Source organism: Mus caroli, chromosome 3 (assembly GCF_900094665.2).
Source record: "Mus caroli chromosome 3, CAROLI_EIJ_v1.1, whole genome shotgun sequence".
Taxonomy (NCBI): domain Eukaryota; kingdom Metazoa; phylum Chordata; class Mammalia; order Rodentia; family Muridae; genus Mus; species Mus caroli.
In genome coordinates this window covers 128,204,199-128,223,689 of record NC_034572.1, presented here as the reverse complement: position 1 = coordinate 128,223,689, position 19,491 = coordinate 128,204,199, and the positions used below count along the sequence as shown (strand labels likewise).

Here is a 19,491-nt window from a genome sequence, read left to right as displayed (position 1 = left end):
CTTCCAGTGTGTTTGGGCGTGGATGGCTACATTGAATTTGAAGGCCAACTTCACACTTGCTGCCTGAGAATTCTAAGGCTGTCTATGCTCCCATGACTTTAAACTTAACTACACCAGCCCTCTATACCCATAAACTTAAGAAGAAACATGACACATACCAGGTTTTCATGATGATTTTACATTTGATAAGCACTTCCATAATTTAAGAATAAACATTTTTCAAACACTATATTCAGATGATGAGATACTTAGTACAATTGCTAAGGGGAAACATGCACACAATGCTTCATAGACATCACTGAGTGGTTTTTGGGGCAATCCTGTTGTGACCATCTGCCTTTTTGGTTCTAATTTTGAATTTAATCCTTGAAGCAATCACATTCATTTTTGATAGTGTTTATCCGCACACTCATATGTGTATTTGGTTGTCTGTTTGTTTATTGGAGTTATTAAAGTAAACCCAAGCATATATAATTTGGTACTTTAGAGAGTTGAAATTGTGAAACAATCTGGTATATATGGTTTGGGCTCAAATGAGAAAGAAGGACTGGAGACAAGTGCTGTGATAATCCACTATGATTTACTATCAGGCAAGTGCCTCTGCCCTAATCTTCAGAAATATTCTTATGTTGATAGAGCATACAAAGAAAAAAGTGTTAGAGGCAAGTATTTTGGACAGATAGTTAATAAAACCCACTTGAATGTTGGAAAAGAAAGTTTGTAGGACAAATCTCATTCCCATAAGGCTTGTGATTTTATGCACAGAATCAACAGTTGTAGTAACGTAAGGAAAGATGACTTGTAAAGGATGTAGTCTGGAAGACACATTCTATATTTCTAGATGTCTGTAATTTTGTTCTGGGCCTCTTAAATGTGCCTACACATGGCAGTTCCCCTAACTGGAAAGGAAGTACTCTCACAGTGTATTCCAAGCATAAATTAACAAGGGAAGCATTTATAGGGGTAAGAAAGGAGACTACCAAAAATACTAATTTCTATTAGATGAGTCAGACAAACTTTAGGAAGAGATACATACACACACACACATACCAACACATTTCCTTCTAGAGGGATTTTCTCTTAACTAAGTACAGACAACCAAGTTCTGTGTCTGGGAGCATGTGTGCTGTCCTCTTCCTCATCTGTAGCTTATGTCCCCAGAGTCTTACACATCTTCCTTTTCTAGCCAGCTACTTATAGGGCTATGTCTTCTCTGATTTATCAGTACATATATTAATACTTTTCAATTTGTCCTGGGGCAACTCAGCTCACACTTGAAATATATTGTAATACTCCCCCAATGGCCTTTGTTTTTTTCTCAGTGAGGAAAGAAGAGAAGAATGCCATGATATAACCAGTTCATGACTGACTTTATTTGCATGGCAGTGGGAAGCAGCTGGCTCAGGGACTTGGAGATGCTGGTGTCTAACGTCTAAGTACTATTAACTTATTATCCAAATCAAGCAAGTGAGTTACCAAGGCAATTATGAATTTCTCTTTTTGCATTGGATGATATCTTTAGTGCTTTTATAATTTTACTCAAATTTAAAAAGCATGAATAATAAGATAAAGAAGATGGTAAGACTTTTCTTTGTCCTATAAAGCCCCAAATTTGACTGCAACTTAGTTTAGCACTCAATACACCTAGTGGTCAAAATTAAATGAAATTATTTCCTTTGGAAAAATAATCAAGAGAAAGACATGCTGTGTTCGGGCAATGGTTTCACTATTTCTCCTTTTCTGCTAAGTGTTTTAGAGGGAATTTCTGAAAGTTTTTATTCTATGACATAAATTTTCTTGAGCAAAGCCTTCTTCCTACCATATCTTCCTACTCTTTGAGGCTGAGTTTTCTATTACTTGTTTGGAAAGTCAGTCATTTGCCCTCTCCACTTCACAGCCACACAGAACTTCTGTTTTATGTAGGTCATGTTTCCCTTGCTAATCATAGCATTTTAGAGCCTCCTTATTCTCTTGGAAAACCCCTCTGCTGTTCTGAGGTCACAAAGACACATTGCCATTGTTAAATGGCAGACACTGGATACTTAGAGCATCTTTCAGATTCACACTTTGCATATGATTTAAGACTCAGTTTTCTTTTTGCTGGCTGATATGTTGGTAGTTTTTGTTATGTTGGTATTCCATTTTTCTCAAATTAAGTATCCCCACCTAAGGACTGCCCTTCTGCTTTCCCAAAGTACCTAGAACAGGACCTGGCATGGTTAGGAGAATGAGGGACCTAGGCTGGCCTCATGGTGGCCTCACGACAGCCTTTAGCTTGGGACATGGATTTAGGAATATTCATCCACAGAGGTATAGGGCGAGCTTATGAAACTTGATGTGGTGGAGGCAGATTTGGACTCTCTGTGGGAGCAGCCGTTGGCACTGGGGTCTCTGGGCACCGCCCTCTTCTTGCGGCTGGACTTGGCCGGGTCCCCGTCACTGGGGTCATACAGCACGGTCACTGACTCCATCCTGCTCACGGTATACAGGCTGCTCTGCCGTGTGGGATGAAACCTGGTGGTCTTGAGCTCCAGCTCATCATAGCTGGAGACTTGGATGAAAGGACACCAGCGAAATGCTCTCTTGAAGCCTGCGCGAAATCTGAGAAGCAGGAGAGAAAAAGGAAGTTTCAGGGGGGCATTTCACCCCCTCTCAATCCCTTCACCATCCCCACTCCCTTTCTCCTCTAAGTAGGTGGAGTCGTCCCCTTCCTCCGCCCACAGGTATCCCTCCACCCTGACAGATCAACTTTGTGGGGTTAGGTACATCCTTTCCCACGGAGGCCAGACAAGGCAACAGCCATCTAGAAGAGCATAATTCCCAGCAGGCAACAGCTTTTGGGGTACTCCCAAGCCCCTTCCAATTGTTAGAGAACCACATGAAGACCAAGATACACAACTGCTACATAGGTTTGGTCTGGCGAGGGGGCGGCAGCAGGTGTGTGTGTGGGGCAGCTCATGCTCATTCTTTTTTTTTTTTTTNACTCACTTTGTAGACCAGGCTGGCCTCGAACTCAGAAATCCACCTGCCTCTGCCTCCCGAGTGCTGGGATTAAAGGCGTGCGCCACCACGCCCGGCTCATGCTCATTCTTTGGCTGGTACTTCAGTCTATGATAACTCTAAGGGTCCAGATTAGTTAACTCTTGTTCTTCCTGAGAAGTTCCTATCCTTATCAGTGCCCTCAATCCTTCCCCCAAACTCTTCCATAAGCGATAAAATACAGGATATCTACGCTACACTCCACAGATTAAATTTGACTGTGTTTACAGTACTGCATCAGTCCTGTGAGTCTTGTTCTAAAAGTATCATTAGGGAAAGAATTCAAGTTGAAAAAAGCATGGCCTGGGATTATCAATGGGGCAAACGGCTTTTTGGCAGTGATCCCATACATTTACATACCTAATCACATGAGGCTGCCTAGTTAAGGCATTAAAAAATGGCATACTCTATTCCAAAAACATTTATTGCAAATAATTGCACATTTACAAATTAGTCTCATTTAATGTTAAAATTATTAATCATAATGGTTTTATCTAATCATATATAAATGTGTAAAATTCTTGTCACTGTATGCTATTAAATGCAAATGATTCAAAGCAGATTTATTACTTATGCAGTGGCTTAAATTGAGATATGGCTTATATAATTAATTTAAAAAGAGTTCATTAAGCATTTAACCAACTTAAGGTACTAGTCTCTTGGTGTCTTCCCAAGTTGAGAAGTTAGACTGTGCAGTCATTTATATCTACATAAAGAACTATTTCTATTGGTGCACAAAGCCATTGCTTTATTGAGGGGACTATCTTGTAAAATTTAACCTTACTCCTCTGTGTTCAACATGCCAACAAAGTGGGTTTGGTTTTAGAACTTTAATATTTTTTAAAATATGGAGGCCAGAACTAACCTTCTTTATAGTATTAAACTTGATTATAAGTGGTCCTACATTTTTTTTTTGACAGGACCATGCTGTGCTATGTAGCCCTGGCTCAAGGCAAATTCACAATCTTCATGTATTAGTTTCCAGAGAGATAATCGGCTCATGCAAGGCTATGTGGGAAGGACAGGGACTGTCCTTGCTCTGACAGCAATGAGAGTGCTTTTAACAGAATTCCTGTCATGAATCCCATTATTTCCCCCTCTCATAGAAAAAAGTATTTTAATTGCATTAGAAAAAACCTCATCCCTGGGAATATGGATGAACCTCCACTCATGAGAGTTTCTTTTTCACTAGCAGATAAAATTTTGAAGGTTTTAAGGGAAGAAATTAGCACACATAAAATCCACCTTTAAAAACCTCTAATGTGTGCTCCTCAACTTGTGGGTTTCGACTCCTTTTGGGGGTCCAACAACCCTTCCCACAGTCACCTAAGATCACCAGGAAACACAGACATTTACATTACAATTTATAAGAGTAGCAGAATTACAGTTGTGAAGTAGTGACAAAATAATTTTATGGTTAGAGGTCACCACAACATGAGGAACTGTATGAAAGGGTCACAAATTAGCAATTTGAGCTGCTGCTCAGTGACACTTTTGAGAACTTAGGTTTTAAGGTGGGGCATTTAGTGAAGTCAGAAAAGCTCACAAGAGCATGCTCTGATTTCTCTCTGCGTTCTTACACACTCTCCCTATTCTTCCAGGGAAGGTGGAGGTGCTAAGAGACCCATGCACCAGCCAGCAGTATTGCTTTTACCTTTTGTTCAAACAGCAGTAGATGATGGGGTTGTACATGGTTGAGCTCATGGCCAGCCAGAAGCTAGCCAGGTAGACCTGCTGGATGTATTTCCACCTGTTTAACTGTTGGTAGATCGCAGTGAGAATGAAATACACATGGTAGGGTAGCCAGCAGATGGCAAATGTCACCACCACAATAATCATCATTTTTACAACCTGGAAAGAAAGGATAAAATTACTGTAAGCAAGTTAAAATGTCATTAGATTAGTTTAAATGTCCCTCTACAAGTTATTTTTTAAGTAATACAGCTAAATGTATAAAATTATAGCACATTTAATGAATAACCGAAGCTCTGTAAGTAGTAAAGACAAATGTATACTCTCTAGCTAACTAACTAATTAGCTAGCTAGCTAACTAAATACATACATAAATATATATGTATATCTATATAATATCTATATTTATATGTATACACACATACTTATCTAAACTAAATATCAAAATGTATGTTATATCACAACTCCATCCCCACCTAATAGTAAGTGACATTAATACAAATATAAAAGTATATTTTAATTGATCTGAAGTAAGGCTAGGGTTGTAGTTCAGTGCTAAAGTATTTGCCCAGAATGAACAATAATAGCCTGTTTGAATTTTCTGTACCATGGGCACACACAAATTATCTCAAGAAGCTGTTTACAAAAACCCATGAAGGAGGCAGGAGCTGGGTTAGGCTGTGATAGTCTGCAACATGTAATAGTGAAAGTATATTTAGGGAAACCAAGTCATTATGGAGGTATATTATTCTAACAGGGATGGGCTGGTTTTTTATCATTTGTCATAGTCTTCTCAGACCTATAGACTATTTAAATTGTGTTATTATTATGTTTACTAGACAACTATATAGATATTATTTTGATTCTATACATTAGAGACACTTTCACAGATTAGTGATCATTAATATAGTAATCTAAGAAAATTTTATTAACTTTCAATTTATGCACAAGTGATTGACTTATATAATTGGGTTGCTAGCACCTTTTACTAGGAGGTTGAGATGGATGCTGCTTTCAGAGCAAGGAGAATCCCTGTTCTTCCCACATAATCTTAAATCGAATCTTCTAGGATTCTAAGTTTCCTTTTTTCCTATAATTTTGAAATGTAATATCCTATAAAATTCCATTTGAGTAGGATGCTATAGTGTAGGGATTTCCTGGGAGTTAAAACATTTCATCCTGAAGGAACTCCCTTTAGGGCTCAGGAAGATCTAAGTGAAAGTATTTCATCCAGGAAGTAGAGTGGGAGGCTCATGGGACTCAAAACATAACAACTCACATAACCCAGAAAGTTGGAAACTGAAAGCTCTTGGGGTTCCTCCCTCACTCTCATTATAGAAATACTAAGCAGTTGCCAGAGGAGAAGAGATCTGACCTGCAAGTCACGCAGACTGCTCGCTCCCAGGGCGTAGCTTTCAGGGGTCAGTGTTTGATGATGAAGTTTCCATGAGTTGCTTTGCTCCTTCACCCATACTACTGTCAGTAACATGAATAAACCTAATGGTTCATCAGTTTGTAGTTTGCTGTAATTATTACTCTGATCGGTCATTTGTTCCCTATCCTGAGAATAGAAGTTTGTGTCATGCCTCATGCCCAGGATATGTCCATGTAACATTCTTGGTGCTTAAACCAGCACCAAACAGAACCAAAGATGGGTTGGGGAGGAATGGTTCCTCTGCTATGAGTGCTGAGACATGGAACTGAAGCTGATCTATCAAGGGTGGGGAACCCACAGGAGAAATCCTGGAATGCTATCTTTCCCTATGCAGCATGAAAGGAACAAGATGCCTTCTTGCTGTGATGGTAGTTTCATGGGCCTTGCTTTGGGTGATAAGACATGTAATCAAGGCTGGGCCTTTTACCCACAGGGAAAGCCTGGGTGCAGAGTCCTCAGGGACAATCCAAGTGGGGCTGTCTTACATTTTGCAGCATACAATGTCATGCTTGCTTGAAATCAAGCTTGATGAGTGGAGTCTACTGCATGATCCCAGAGATGCCATGAAAACAATCAAAGGTAAGAAACAAATATTATACTCCCTGAAGGTAACATATAAGTGACAAGATATATTGGTGAGGTTTCCTGGCTCATGTATGTGTACTAAGAAATGCATTTGAGACAACTATGGCAGACCAAAGGGAACTTGTTCATATTAAGGGGGATTAGGAAGGAAAAAGAAGGTGTGCTTAGCACCTATGCAATGATCTATTATGTAGAAAGGATTGGATTACAATGAGGTGGAAGTATTGGCTTTTTATTCTGTAAGGTTAGCAGGTTGCAAGGAAAAGAAAGCACAATTTATATACTTTTGAACACACTAAGATCTTTGTAGGAGAAGTTAAACATCTGTGTGCCTCATAACTCCTCTGTCCCTTTGTGTTAAGATACTCCAGAATCTAAGAAGACTGTAGCTGGGAGTAGCATCCTAAATAAATAGTTTTGGTTTTGGTCATAGATGGGGACAGATTCTCATTGTACAGTACTTAAAGTGCCACAAGTGATAGAATCTATCCCTGGCTTCACCTCTGTCACAGAGCAGACAGCTTGTCTAATTAAGGGTTGCTGAAGCTTCTTTCTGGGGAGACACATAATCAAATCCTACAAAGGTGGCATCCATATTTATAGAAAGATGGTCTGGCGTTTGAAAACCATGTAATTAATGCCACACAGGCTGTTTTGGGGTCAGTGGCATTTTAAGATACTGAACATCCTCAAATAATTGAGCCAATGGCTAAGTCAGATGAAATGTTTGAAAGGACAGCATCCATCCCTGTAGATGTCTGGAACACAGATGTTATGAATAAAAACATCACACCAGAATAGGTTCTCAAAAATTTTAACTCAAAATTGCTCCTGTCTAAAGGAAATACAGAGACAAAGAGTGGAGCGGAGACTGAAGGAAAGGCCATCCAGAGACTGCCCCACCTGGGGATTCATCCCATATACAGTTACCAAACCCAGTCACTATTGCTGATGCCAAGAAGTGCTTGTTGACAGGAGCCTGACATAGCTGTCTTCTGGAGGTTTTGTCAGAGCCTTACCAATACAGTTGAAGATGCTTGCAGTCAACCATTGGATTAAGCACAGGGAACCCAATGGAGGAGTTAGGGGAAGGACTGAAGGAGCTGAAGGGGCTTGCAACCCCATAGGAAAAACAACCATATCAACCAACTAGAATCCCCAAAGCTCTCAGTGACTAAACCACCAACCAAAGAATACACATGGTGGAACCCATGGCTCCAGCCTCATATGTAACAGAGGATGGCCTTGTCTGGCATCAGTGAGAGGGGAGGTTCTTGGTCCTCGGAAGGCTTGATGCCCCAGCATAGGGGAATGCTAGGGTGGTGAGGTGGGAGTGTGTGTGTGTGTATGTGTGTATGTGTGTAACACTCTCATAGAAGCAGGGGGAAGGGGTTGGGATAGAGGGTTTGCAGAGGGGAAACCTGGAAGCGGGTAAGTTTGAAATGTAAATAAACAAAATAACCAATATAAGTTAGAAAAGAATTGGTACTTCTAATAATATAAATGCAAAGAGATAACATGTAGCTGGAGAAATAATGAAAAAAGTAGCCAGTGAGCCTATGCTTGACCCATGATGATGCTGTTCATGCAAAGGACCCTGAGTTCAATCCCCAGTAAGGTACACATGCTGGTTAAGATAGTAGATTGCTATCTACAACACCCCTCCAAGGCTCCAGGAACATCATAGAAGAGAGAGAAGAAAGAAAGAGCTGGAGGAAGGGATAAAGTGTTGCATAGCAATTGCTTCCTAGTTGAAATATTCTGTCTTGATGTGAGTCTCCTTGAGGCCTGAAAATCTCTAAGTGACAACATGGCTTCCAGGAAGAAGCAGGTGATTTTGAAGGACTCAGGAAGTAAACAAACTTCACACATCTAGTGAGCATGAACATTTTAAGATTCATGAGCATCCTTCCTAAGCTATAGAAGTACTCCCCAATCACTGAGTGCCTGCAAGTCATAGAGAGAGTACTAGGGGTACAGTGTTCATGGGAGAGGCATCCCCACTCTTTTGGGGCAAGTTTTTCAGTAACGTAGCTGCCTTAGACTTGTCTCTTTTGTAAGTAATATTTTATCCACACTCCTATAAGTGACCTAAATAAACTCACTGGTTCACAAGTTGGACTTCAGTGTAATCATTACTCTAGTTTCTTTGATCCTCTATCTGGAGTCTATCTGTTGTTCCTCCCCAAGAAAAGTCTCATGATAATGACAGCATCTAACTCTCCTCTTCCTGTCTTTTTGTTGGTGAAAGTCAGAGAGAACCCAAGAGAAGATCTGTCTCTAATGGACTTGAAGCTAAATAAGCAGATGAAGAATGCATGTATGGTGAGCAACAACTGGATGAAAGGAAATGAAAGTTTTATGTGTCTATGAATGAAGTAAAATCATGTTTATGTGTTTATGAGATAGAAAAGTACCTCGCACTGTGTGTATCATGGATATGATTATCTGATATTTCTCATTACTCAGACAGCATAAATCTCTCTGTATTTCCTTGGGAATTTAGAATTCAGAATGAAATATATCCAACAAAACAATTTTGAGGCTTAACCACAGTGAGATTAACATAACTCAAAGGAAGATCCTGATGTGTGGCCCATGAGGCGTCTTCAATGTAGAAAAATACATTATTTATGAACCCCACTCGCCATTTGACTGTGAGTTGTGAATTTAGATGTGAGTTGGCAAGGTTAAGAATCATGAGAGACATTATTCTAGAAATAGACAAAGCCTGAAATGGATCAATGTGGAAGGTAAAATTTCCCTTAGGGCCTAAAAACTACAGTACTGACCTGGTGGGAAATTGACCATTAGAGCAGAAAATCCAGGTCAATAGCTCAAAGAATGTTGTCATTGGCTCAACCATGTGAAGTCGTTTGATTTTTTTTTGTCATTACTCCTTAAATTTCATTTTACCTGGAGATCAAATTTCTGCAGTTGGTCTCATGTTTCTTAGTCATGTATTTAGAGAACCCAAATAAGGATCACACTTTAATTAATTAATTAGTTAATTAATAATTAATTCAGCATTAAACATTGCAACAGGTTATGGTCTTTCTGTTGTTCATTAGGAGACTAAAGAATGGAAGATTTAACTGCTGTCATTTGTGGGATGAAGTGAGGTCTTCATAGTAAAGCTCTTAAAACTTTGTTTTTTATTCAAGCTGGAAATATTTGTTCTATTTCTTGAATTCAGAAAAGTATCCTGGGAAATATAATGACAGAAGACAAATGCATTACCTGGATGCTTAGAGCATAATGACAATAATAAGAATGCAAGAACCTTGTAAAATGCACAGTTCTGTGATGATATGAACATTTGTCAATAAAATAAAAATATTTATGAACATGGACTTGATATTGCAATAATTAGCTGAATGCAAGATCTAGCTATATGCTGAAGGGATACTGGATTGAATGAAGTTGGGAATAAGAATATCCCACTATTCCTTGAACAAATGATGTGAGCTTCTACCCTGCACCATTCCTTTTGAAACTCCACCAACAAAACACTCTGCTTCTAGATGTTTCCATGGCGAATGCTCTCGTCTTCCTGAAGCCTTCGCACAGCTGTCAATCTTTTTCAAGACTCTTATTTAGTAATGTGACCTGCTGTCTTTCTAGCCCAACTAGAACCACTTAGAATGTGCCCAATTTTAAATCTTATTTGTTATGTTTTGCTCTTTATATTTTGACTCCTTTACTGATGTATTCTAGACACATAGATGGCAATTAAACATAATGAGTTCTTAAAACTTTAAAAATAAGAGAATGAAAGTGAATGTAACGGGGAAGATATTAAAGGGCACACTTGTGGGTAAATGGTGCCCAAGGTTATCTAAGTGGCCTGTGTCACTTAGTCATTAAGTTTTGAATTGATATAGCAACATATAACAAGTTATTTACTGTTATTTCTTCTTTATGGGAAATAAACTTAGGTAAATAGAAAGAATGAATATACAATCAGTTTAAAATTATACTCTTTGGATGAAGCAATATATTTCATTGTGAGCAAACAAACAAACAAAAAGTCAGAAAACCACCCTTGAGACTGGAATGTGGAGCTTACTGGAGTCCCTCAGAGGGGAACAAGTCACCAGAGAATAAAATAGTTCTGCAGTAAAACTGAGTGAAGATTCATTAAGGCTATCAGTGTGTCTGTAAGTGGATTCCTGCCATTGCAGGGGAAAGGACTCGAAAAAGATGGGTACAACTGAAATGTGTGTGGAGATGGAACAGAGGTTTGAAATAATTTCCACTTCACAGGCATAGTATAAGGGGAGGAGCTGATACTAAAATCTACACATACTCCCTCAGGCCTCTTTGCAAAGGATCTAGAAGTGTATTTGAAGTGTATAAGAAGTGGATCTTAGGCAAACCCCAAAAGACCATAAAAGATTGTCCTAAAGTGAAATAATTTTTGTATTTTACCTTATTTATTTCTATAAAATAATTACCTTGTTGAAACTTTGAAGCTGCTGAACTCTGAAGACTCTAGGTACATGTGTGTATCTTTTTAGCATTTATTTATTTATAAAGTGAATACATCTTTCTCTCTCTCTGTGTGTCTCTTTCTCTTGTGTGTGTGTGTGTGTGTCTGCATGTGGAGGTCAGAGGATAATTTATGGGATTTAGTTTTCTCTTTCCACCATGTGGTTTCCATGATAGAATTCAGGCAGTCAGGCTTAGAAATAAGCACTCATATGATGGGCCATCTCACCCATGATCTTGTTTTTATATAAATACAAAAGTAGTTTTATTGTTTTAGAAGGGAGAAATTATTTTGGTATATGAAGTATTACAAATGTATAAATTGTCTTCCTCATAAAATAGTAAGAAGTACAGACTAGGTAGATTAAATTTATGTATTTAGAAATATTTATGTATGCTCATATAAATACATGTATGTAACAAAAGTTAGTGGGACAAGAGTCCGATAATTTGAAAGAGAGCAAGGAGGAGCGTATGAGAGGGTTTGGAGGATGAACAGGGATGCTTCCAAGGCAGTTTGTGTGGTTTACCGTCCCTTCTCATTCTTTCAGGCTTTTAGGAACATCAGGAAAGATACATAGACAAGTGACATAGATCTTAAATGGCCCTGATACCTGTTTTTACTTACTTTCTTTAATTATATATCTGTTAACTATCTATGTATCTATATACCTATGTATCTATCATCTATCTCTCTGTGATCTATCTATCTATCTATCTATCTATCTATCTATCTATCTATCATCTATTTTTATGTGTTTGTACGTGTATGAGTACATGTGTACCATGGCATAAATAGAAGTCAGAGGACATCTTTGAGAGCTGGTTCTCTCCTTCCACCGTATGGGGATAAGGGATCCATTTCATGTCCTTAGGTTTGGTGGCAAAAACATTTACCAGCTGATCAATCTATTCTGCCCAGTGCCTGTCCTTAGTACTTAAAAATCCAGTTTAACCACACATGCATAACTGAAACACAGACTATATGTCAGTTAGATAAGTACCCATTTTTCTACCTCTAACAAAGTTAAAATGAAAGGTTACATTTCTGTGTCTCATACAGGTTAGACGACAATGCCTGCAGCTGTTCTTATCTCTCACATTCGATTACAGCAGGATGGGTGATTTTGTGACTAAGGTCACAAAAAAGTGTCAGTCTAGGAAACTAAAACATTACTGACTATTAGAAAAAAACCAAAGTATTATTTTCTAGTGCAATAGCATTTTTTTCTGAATATCTAAACAGCCAATCCTGTGTGAAAGAAAGACTTTTTGAATAGCATCTCTACAGAGCATAAACTTTCTGAAACTAATCAGTATACTACAGCCTATTCCTTTATTTGTTCTCTGTGTTAGAAACTTCAGTTGAACATTGTTTTGAAAAATATAGACCTTTCTTATTTGAACTACAAAAGTAACATAAAAGAAAAATATCTAAATTTAAAGTACTATTCCTCCAGTTTTTTAAGCTAGGTTTTGGCATTTCAGTTTCAAAAATGGTGCTTAAAATTTTCATTTCAAGTTAGAAAAATTCTGCATGTCAGTGAGTTCAGAAAAGGTGAGGCGATAGCTGTATTATGAGCATATTATGGTAGTGATATTAAGGTCATCAAGGAAATCAGGCACCATTCCAAATCCAACTAGTTTTGAATATTGCCTATAAGAAGTTAAATGAACCCGATGTGAATGAGACAGCATCTATGCTCATGTGTCAGATGAAACGTTTGTGTATACGTGATGCCCTAGCAACTTATTGTCTATACTTTATTAGACACAATTAATGTTAATGTCATGTTCTTTTTCTCATTGAAAACATAGCCTTTGGGACAATTGTAATATTTTAGTAATATGAATTAAAATAATTGAAAAGATGTATCCATAGTAAGGAGATGTGTGGCATTATAAAAATACACGAAAGCAAAGGAAAGATAGATTAATTTCAGGGAATTATGACAGTAAATTACAGATAATATACAGAGGTTTGTCCTAGCCTGTCCAAATGTTATATCTTGAAATCTGAATATCAAGTCATCAAATGTGATCCTATTTAGATAGATGTGTTTTTTGCAGATATGATTTGGCTAAAAAGCATGATGGCAGGTCCCCACCACAACATGTGTTTTTCTGAGAAGAAATGATTTGACACAGACACCATCATGGGACCGGGCATGAAGGCATGGGGAGGAGATGGTCAGCTGCCTGCAAGTAGGTCACCTTCAGAAGAAAGCACCCTGTGCTGCTCTTGTGCTTACACTCATGACCTTCAGAGTCATGACAAGGTGACCCTTGTTATTTACATCTTCCAGTCTGGTATTATGTTGCCCCAGAAAAAAAATAAATGTGGAATTTGTTATTTACATCTTCCAGTCTGGTGTTATGTTGCCCCAGAAAAAAATAAATGTCGAATTTGTTCATGGAAAGTGGGGTGCTAATAAATGTAATAAATATTTTAAAAATGCTCTGAGGCTTTAGAGCTAGGCGATTGGTGCTGGGTAAAAGAATTAGGCTATGTAATCAAGAGTCTGGATTTTATCTGAGAGACCATTGATTAAACAGTAGCAATGAAAGGGAACTTTAGTGAGGGCTCATAAATGGAACAGCACTCTAGGAAAGGCTTTTACAGTTGCAGAGATATACATGTATAATGAAAGATAGAATATTCAGAATATTCACACAAATATTTCATCTGTGTCTGATGAACTCTGGCATAAAATTCAAACAGTGTTACTGGACAATGGATGAAAGATAATTCTTCTTGTCTGCTGTAAAGAATATAAACAGATAATATGGAGAGCAGAGCTTGTGAGTGAGGAACTTGGATATTAATAGAAGGGAACTCTAACCAGTTTAAAGGTCTGATCTAGGTTTGCTTGCTGTTTCTGACAAAACAGGACATAGATAAGGATAAACCATTACCAGTCTGTCTATATGACAAAAGGTGTGAAAGGGCTTTTTGGAGACCACATAGACACATGGCCACACCATCATTTGCTGAAGTGGATACAGGAGATGACGTAGGACCTAAAGTGGTATCTCAGTGAATAGTGGAAATAGGGAAATGTTTTTGCCAGTAGAGAATCAGTCAGCTTAGATATGGAGACAGAGATGAACTTACACCCGGGAAGGCACGCGTGTGGTTCCCTTCAAGACAATGGAAGGAGGGCAGCTGAGAGGTTAACAGGGCTGCCTTGCCACCACCAGCCCAAAGAACACAGATCTACAGCACCTTGGTCAATCATTTAAATAAAATAGAATTTGTTCCACTAGTTCTCAAACTTTCTAACCCTCAAAACTCTGAGAAGGTGAACCTTGTTATTTGCATTTTCAAGTCTATTATTCTGTTACTCAGAAAAACTGTAGAATTTGTTTATGAAAAGTGGGGTCTTGATGTATGTAATAAATATTTCAAAATGCTAAGAGTTTTGAGGCCCATCCCTGATCTTTTCCTGAGTTTCCCCTTTAGAGGAGGAATATCTGCCATGTGTTCTTTCTGCCATTGTACTTTGGAAACAAGTAACTTGTCTGGCATCACAGATTTTATGTGTCAAAATTTTCATGGGAAGATGCAAAACACACACACACCCACCCCCACTCCCCCACACACATACACACACACACACTTATTCATCCCTGAAAGGGAGACTTTGAGAGCTCCTAATAGTGATTGTATCAATGTCCAAGTTGGAGAACCAATGTATTTTTTAGAGGTTACTAACAGGAATATATGAGAGGAGTTCCTTACAAGAGCAGGGGTGCCCCAAAATCAGATACACCATGAAAAACCCACCCTAATCTTGATGAAAACTCACAAAAGCTGGCTGCAAAGCCTGGAGCTTTCTTGACATCTTGTAAGCAGTTCACAGGATCAGGGACTCTCTCCTCATAGTCACAACCTTTGTTTGAAGCTGACCAGTTGCTTCCCAAGGCAGGCATTTATTCCTTTGTATATGTGGGGCAGGGGCCATTAGGACTCTTTCTGGTCTTCTAGACATTTGACCTTTTGTTTATGTGCTGTGTCTCATAGAGTTTCCTCCCCTCTCAGTGGAAGAAATGTGTCAACTAGGAGGAAACTGTTGTACAATAGCTTTAGAAACAATATTTATCAGAATGCATTTTCTTTCAAGTCCAACACATTTTTAAGTAAGATATGTATATGTATGTGTGTATACTTATATACATATATGCATATATGTGTGCAAATACTTATATGCCTATTATGAATTTGAATTTAAGATTTGATAAGGTACATGTGTTTTGCAGGGTCCTAGTGAAATATAGATTGATGGTTTAATTGCCTATAGACCCTCTTTAGCAGTGTACAAAAAAAGAGCAGGGATTCTATTCCTATCAATTTGACCTCTTTTAGGTTTGATATGGTCTTCCCCACAGGATCTGTTTTCCACACTAATTCCTGTATAGAAGAAGGAATGACAAGTGCACAGAAGGCTTGTTTTCTGAGTGGAGATAGATTAGTCTTGGTTTTCATACAACTCAGACATCAAATTGAATCTGTCACTTGAGCTCAGGATGAAAAGTGAGTCCTTTTGACGATGCCGAGGCTTCTTAGTGCTCACACTTAAGCATTCACCTCTGTCAATGTTGGTTGTTAGAGAAGAACTAAAATAGGAAACAGGCAATGCAACTTACATGATTTTAAAGCCACAGACATAGATTTATTTACCAGTATTGTAGTGATCAGAATAAGACCTATTCAATAACACATTTTAGATGAAACCCCAAATATAATAAATATTATGACAGATTCTTGTGTTTGAGTTATTTAATATTTTTAAATGTCAAATATAGTTTATAAGTGCTGTCTTTTTGATGGTATGAATCTGACTAATAAATGCAAACATGTAATAAGTATACATTATTCATAGTGTATATAGTCAACATATGTAAGATACACAACCCAGTATAAATGCATAGTCTTATAATAGGAACAGGAGATAAACCATATTTAAAAATTTTTATTAGTTCCTTGAGAATTTCATGTATTGTGTTTTAATGATGTCACCCACCTGTTATAACTCTTACCAGATCCAATCCCTCCTCCCCACATACTGTATCATTAAAAACTGTAACAAACTTCTCTATTTAAATATTCATGGACATGTGGCATTCTAGTGGAACATGTCTAATTTGCTAGGTGTTACTCTCTTAGAAAAAACTGTCTCCTCTTCTCCCACCTATTGGCTACCAATTGTCAATAGTTCAATATCTAGGTTGGATTTCATGCTGGGACTTGGTCTTGGGTTTGTACAGGACCTGGCATTCTGTCACAACCACTGAGTTCACATGTGTACCTACCCTGCTGTGTTCCTGAAATATTGTTTCTTTGTAGTCATCCACTGCCTCTGGCTCTTAGACTCTTTCCACTCTGTCTTCTTCAATAATCCCTGAGTCTTGGCAGAAAGGATTGTGTGCTCCGTTTAGGGCTGAGCGTTCTGTGGTCCTTTGTTTTTGTGCTTTTGCCAGTTGTGCATCTATATGTTAATCATTATCTACTTCAAATAGAAAGTTCTCTGCTGAGAACTGAGAGTGTGTTTTGCCAGGAGTGGCTGAGCATATTTTGATCAGCGTCTCCCATCCTTTTGTTTTGTTGGGGCAACATGTCCTTCTGTATCCCAGGCTGGTGTGACACTTGTTGCTCCTTGTTTATCATCCCAAGTGTTGATTTTACAGATGGGCTTCAAAGTTCTGTCTTACTTATGGAGATCGCTAGCTTGTTACATGGTATTAGACAAAATAGAGGCCCAGTCACTGTTTTTTTGCCTTTGAGGTTTTTCTCTAATAAATTCACAATGAGTTAGCAATATTTTCATCTCGTGGTCTATGTAAGGATTTTCCATTCCAGTATTTAAGCATTTATTACTACATTTCCCCTCTTACTATTTTCCTGAGAAAATTTCTGCTTATGCCGTTGTGTTGCTGAAGGTATTGTTCAGTGCATAAAAAGATTCACTCTTCAGTCTAAGCTCAAGCAATAGTTTCAGTTATATTTAGGCTTGTATGAAATCCAGTACTAATTTGTCTCTTTGCTCTGTATACCACCTGGTTCCTGTCCCCCTTTAGAGAATCACCATAGAAACTCATCCTGGTAGTATCTTAGAAATAGAAGACCATGACCACAATATCTTAAGACTCTAGAGTATGATCAAGAGACCAAACCTAGGACTACATAGAATATAAGAAGGATTTCAGCTTAAAAAGTCATAGAAAATATGATATATATCTCCTTTATGAATATATATATGTATATATATTTAATGAAATTATAACAGAAAATGTCCAAATACTAAAGAAAAAAGTGAATACCTAAACATGAAAGGTATTTAGGATCTCCAAAACACAGGTCTGGAGATGAACCTCTGCATGACCTAGTTAAAGTGCCAAAATAGAAACCAAAGAAACAATATTAACAACTGCAAAAGATAAGGCTGACTCATCAACAATACATTAGAACTCTTATCGGCAACTCGAAAAGCCAGGAAAGCTTCAAACAATACAGTTCAAGGCCTGGAAGCAAATAATCTCCCAAGATTGCAATATTCAGCAAATCTGCCTCTTAAAATCAATGGAGTAATAGTCAAGATGATCACAAGGTTAGATAGATCATGACTGCGAATCCAGCACTGCAGAAGACACTTAAAAGAATATTGTACAAAGAGGAGGAGAGGCTCTATCATAGAAGCAAAAGAAAGAATGGATTTCCCTAAAGGAGAATATTTATAAATCAGAGCAAAGAAGGAATGCATACAAGTCATAGGGGAGTGTTAATAAAGACCAGTAAAGCAGCCAATCACAGAACAATTAGAAAATTATCAGGAATAAATGAACATTTTTCAGTAATAACTTTAAAGGTAAATGGTCTCAACTCACCAATACAGACTCATGGACTGGGCTAGAAAACAAGACCTAGCTATCTGTTTTTGTTAAGCAGCATACCTGTCCAGTAAATATAACCACAGATTGACAGTAAACCAAAGGAAAGGCTATCCAGAGACTACCCCACCATAGGACTCATTCCACCTGCAGACATCAAACACTATTGCTGATGCAAAGAAATGCTTGTATACAGGAGCCTAGAATCCTGAGAGGTCCTGCTAGCATCTGACTAAGATAGATGCAGATACTCACAGTAGTCAACCATTGGACTTAGCCTGGGGTCCCCAATGGAAGAATTAAGGGAAGGACTGAAGGAACTGAAGGGGATTGCAACCTCATATGAAGAATAAAAGACTAGCTGGTCTACTCAGAGATCCCAGAAACTAAACCAACAACCAAAGAGTATATATGAGTCTGTCTATGGCTCCTGCTACATATGTATCAGGGGACTGCCTTATTTGGCATCAGTAGGAGTGGAGAACCTTGGTCCTGTGGAGGCTTGTTGCCTCAGTGAAGGAGGATGCTATAGGGTTGAGGTGGAAGTGAGTGTGTGGGTGGGGGAGCACCCTCTCAGAGGTGAAGGGGAACAGGTAGGGAGTATGGGGTTTGCTGAGGGGAGATGGGGAAGGAGGACAACATTTGAAATGTAAATAAATAAGATAATTCATTTTACTAAATGATGTTAATCTACCAAATGAAGGGGCAAAAAGTAGCCAACATAGTTATTCTGATACCAGGAAAGCAGAGTTCTAGTCAAAACTATGCAGGAAAGAAAAAGGAGGCTGTTAAAGATTAATAAAAGAGTCATCAAGAAGATGCAAAATTATAAATATCTATTAAATTTTGGAGTTTCCATTTTCTTTTTGTTTTTGAGACAGGGTCACACTATGCAGTTCTGGCTGACATGAATCTCTGTGTAGACCAGGGGAGGGGCATCTAATTTTACGCAACAAATACTAATGTGACTAAAAAGTCAGATAAAACCTGCACAAAGCTAGTAGAGGATGTTAGTATCCCAAACTCATCTTTAGTTAGGTCTCTAAACTAAAAGACAACAAACTTCATACTTAAGTTACACTATAGATCAAAAAGACCTAACAGATGTCTACAGATGTTCCATCCAACAGGGACAGAATATATAATCTTTTCAACAGTCAGTGGAATCTTTTCTAAAACAGACCACATTCTGGTCCACAAATCAACTCTTTTTTATTTATTTATTTATTTTATTAGGTATTTTCCTTGTTTACATTTTCAATGCTATCCTAAAAGTCCCCCATACCCACCCTCCCAATCCCCTACCCACCCACTCCCCCTTTTTGGCCCTGGGGTTCCCCTGTACTGGGGCATATAAAGTT

The 19,491-nt window shown here is 38.2% G+C and overlaps 1 protein-coding gene across 1 annotated transcript in view; it reads right to left on the bottom strand.

The window, feature by feature from the left end:
* Positions 1 to 102: 102 nt before the first annotated feature.
* Tacr3 (tachykinin receptor 3) overlaps positions 103 to 19,491 on the bottom strand; it is a 95,207-nt gene continuing 75,818 nt past the window's right edge. The window contains exons 4-5 of the mRNA XM_021158596.2: positions 4,694 to 4,890; positions 103 to 2,601 (exon numbers count right to left, since the gene is read on the bottom strand). Coding sequence (XP_021014255.1) covers positions 2,289 to 2,601; positions 4,694 to 4,890 — 510 coding nt within the window. The 3' untranslated portion in view covers positions 103 to 2,288. The remainder of the gene's footprint in view (positions 2,602 to 4,693; positions 4,891 to 19,491) is intronic.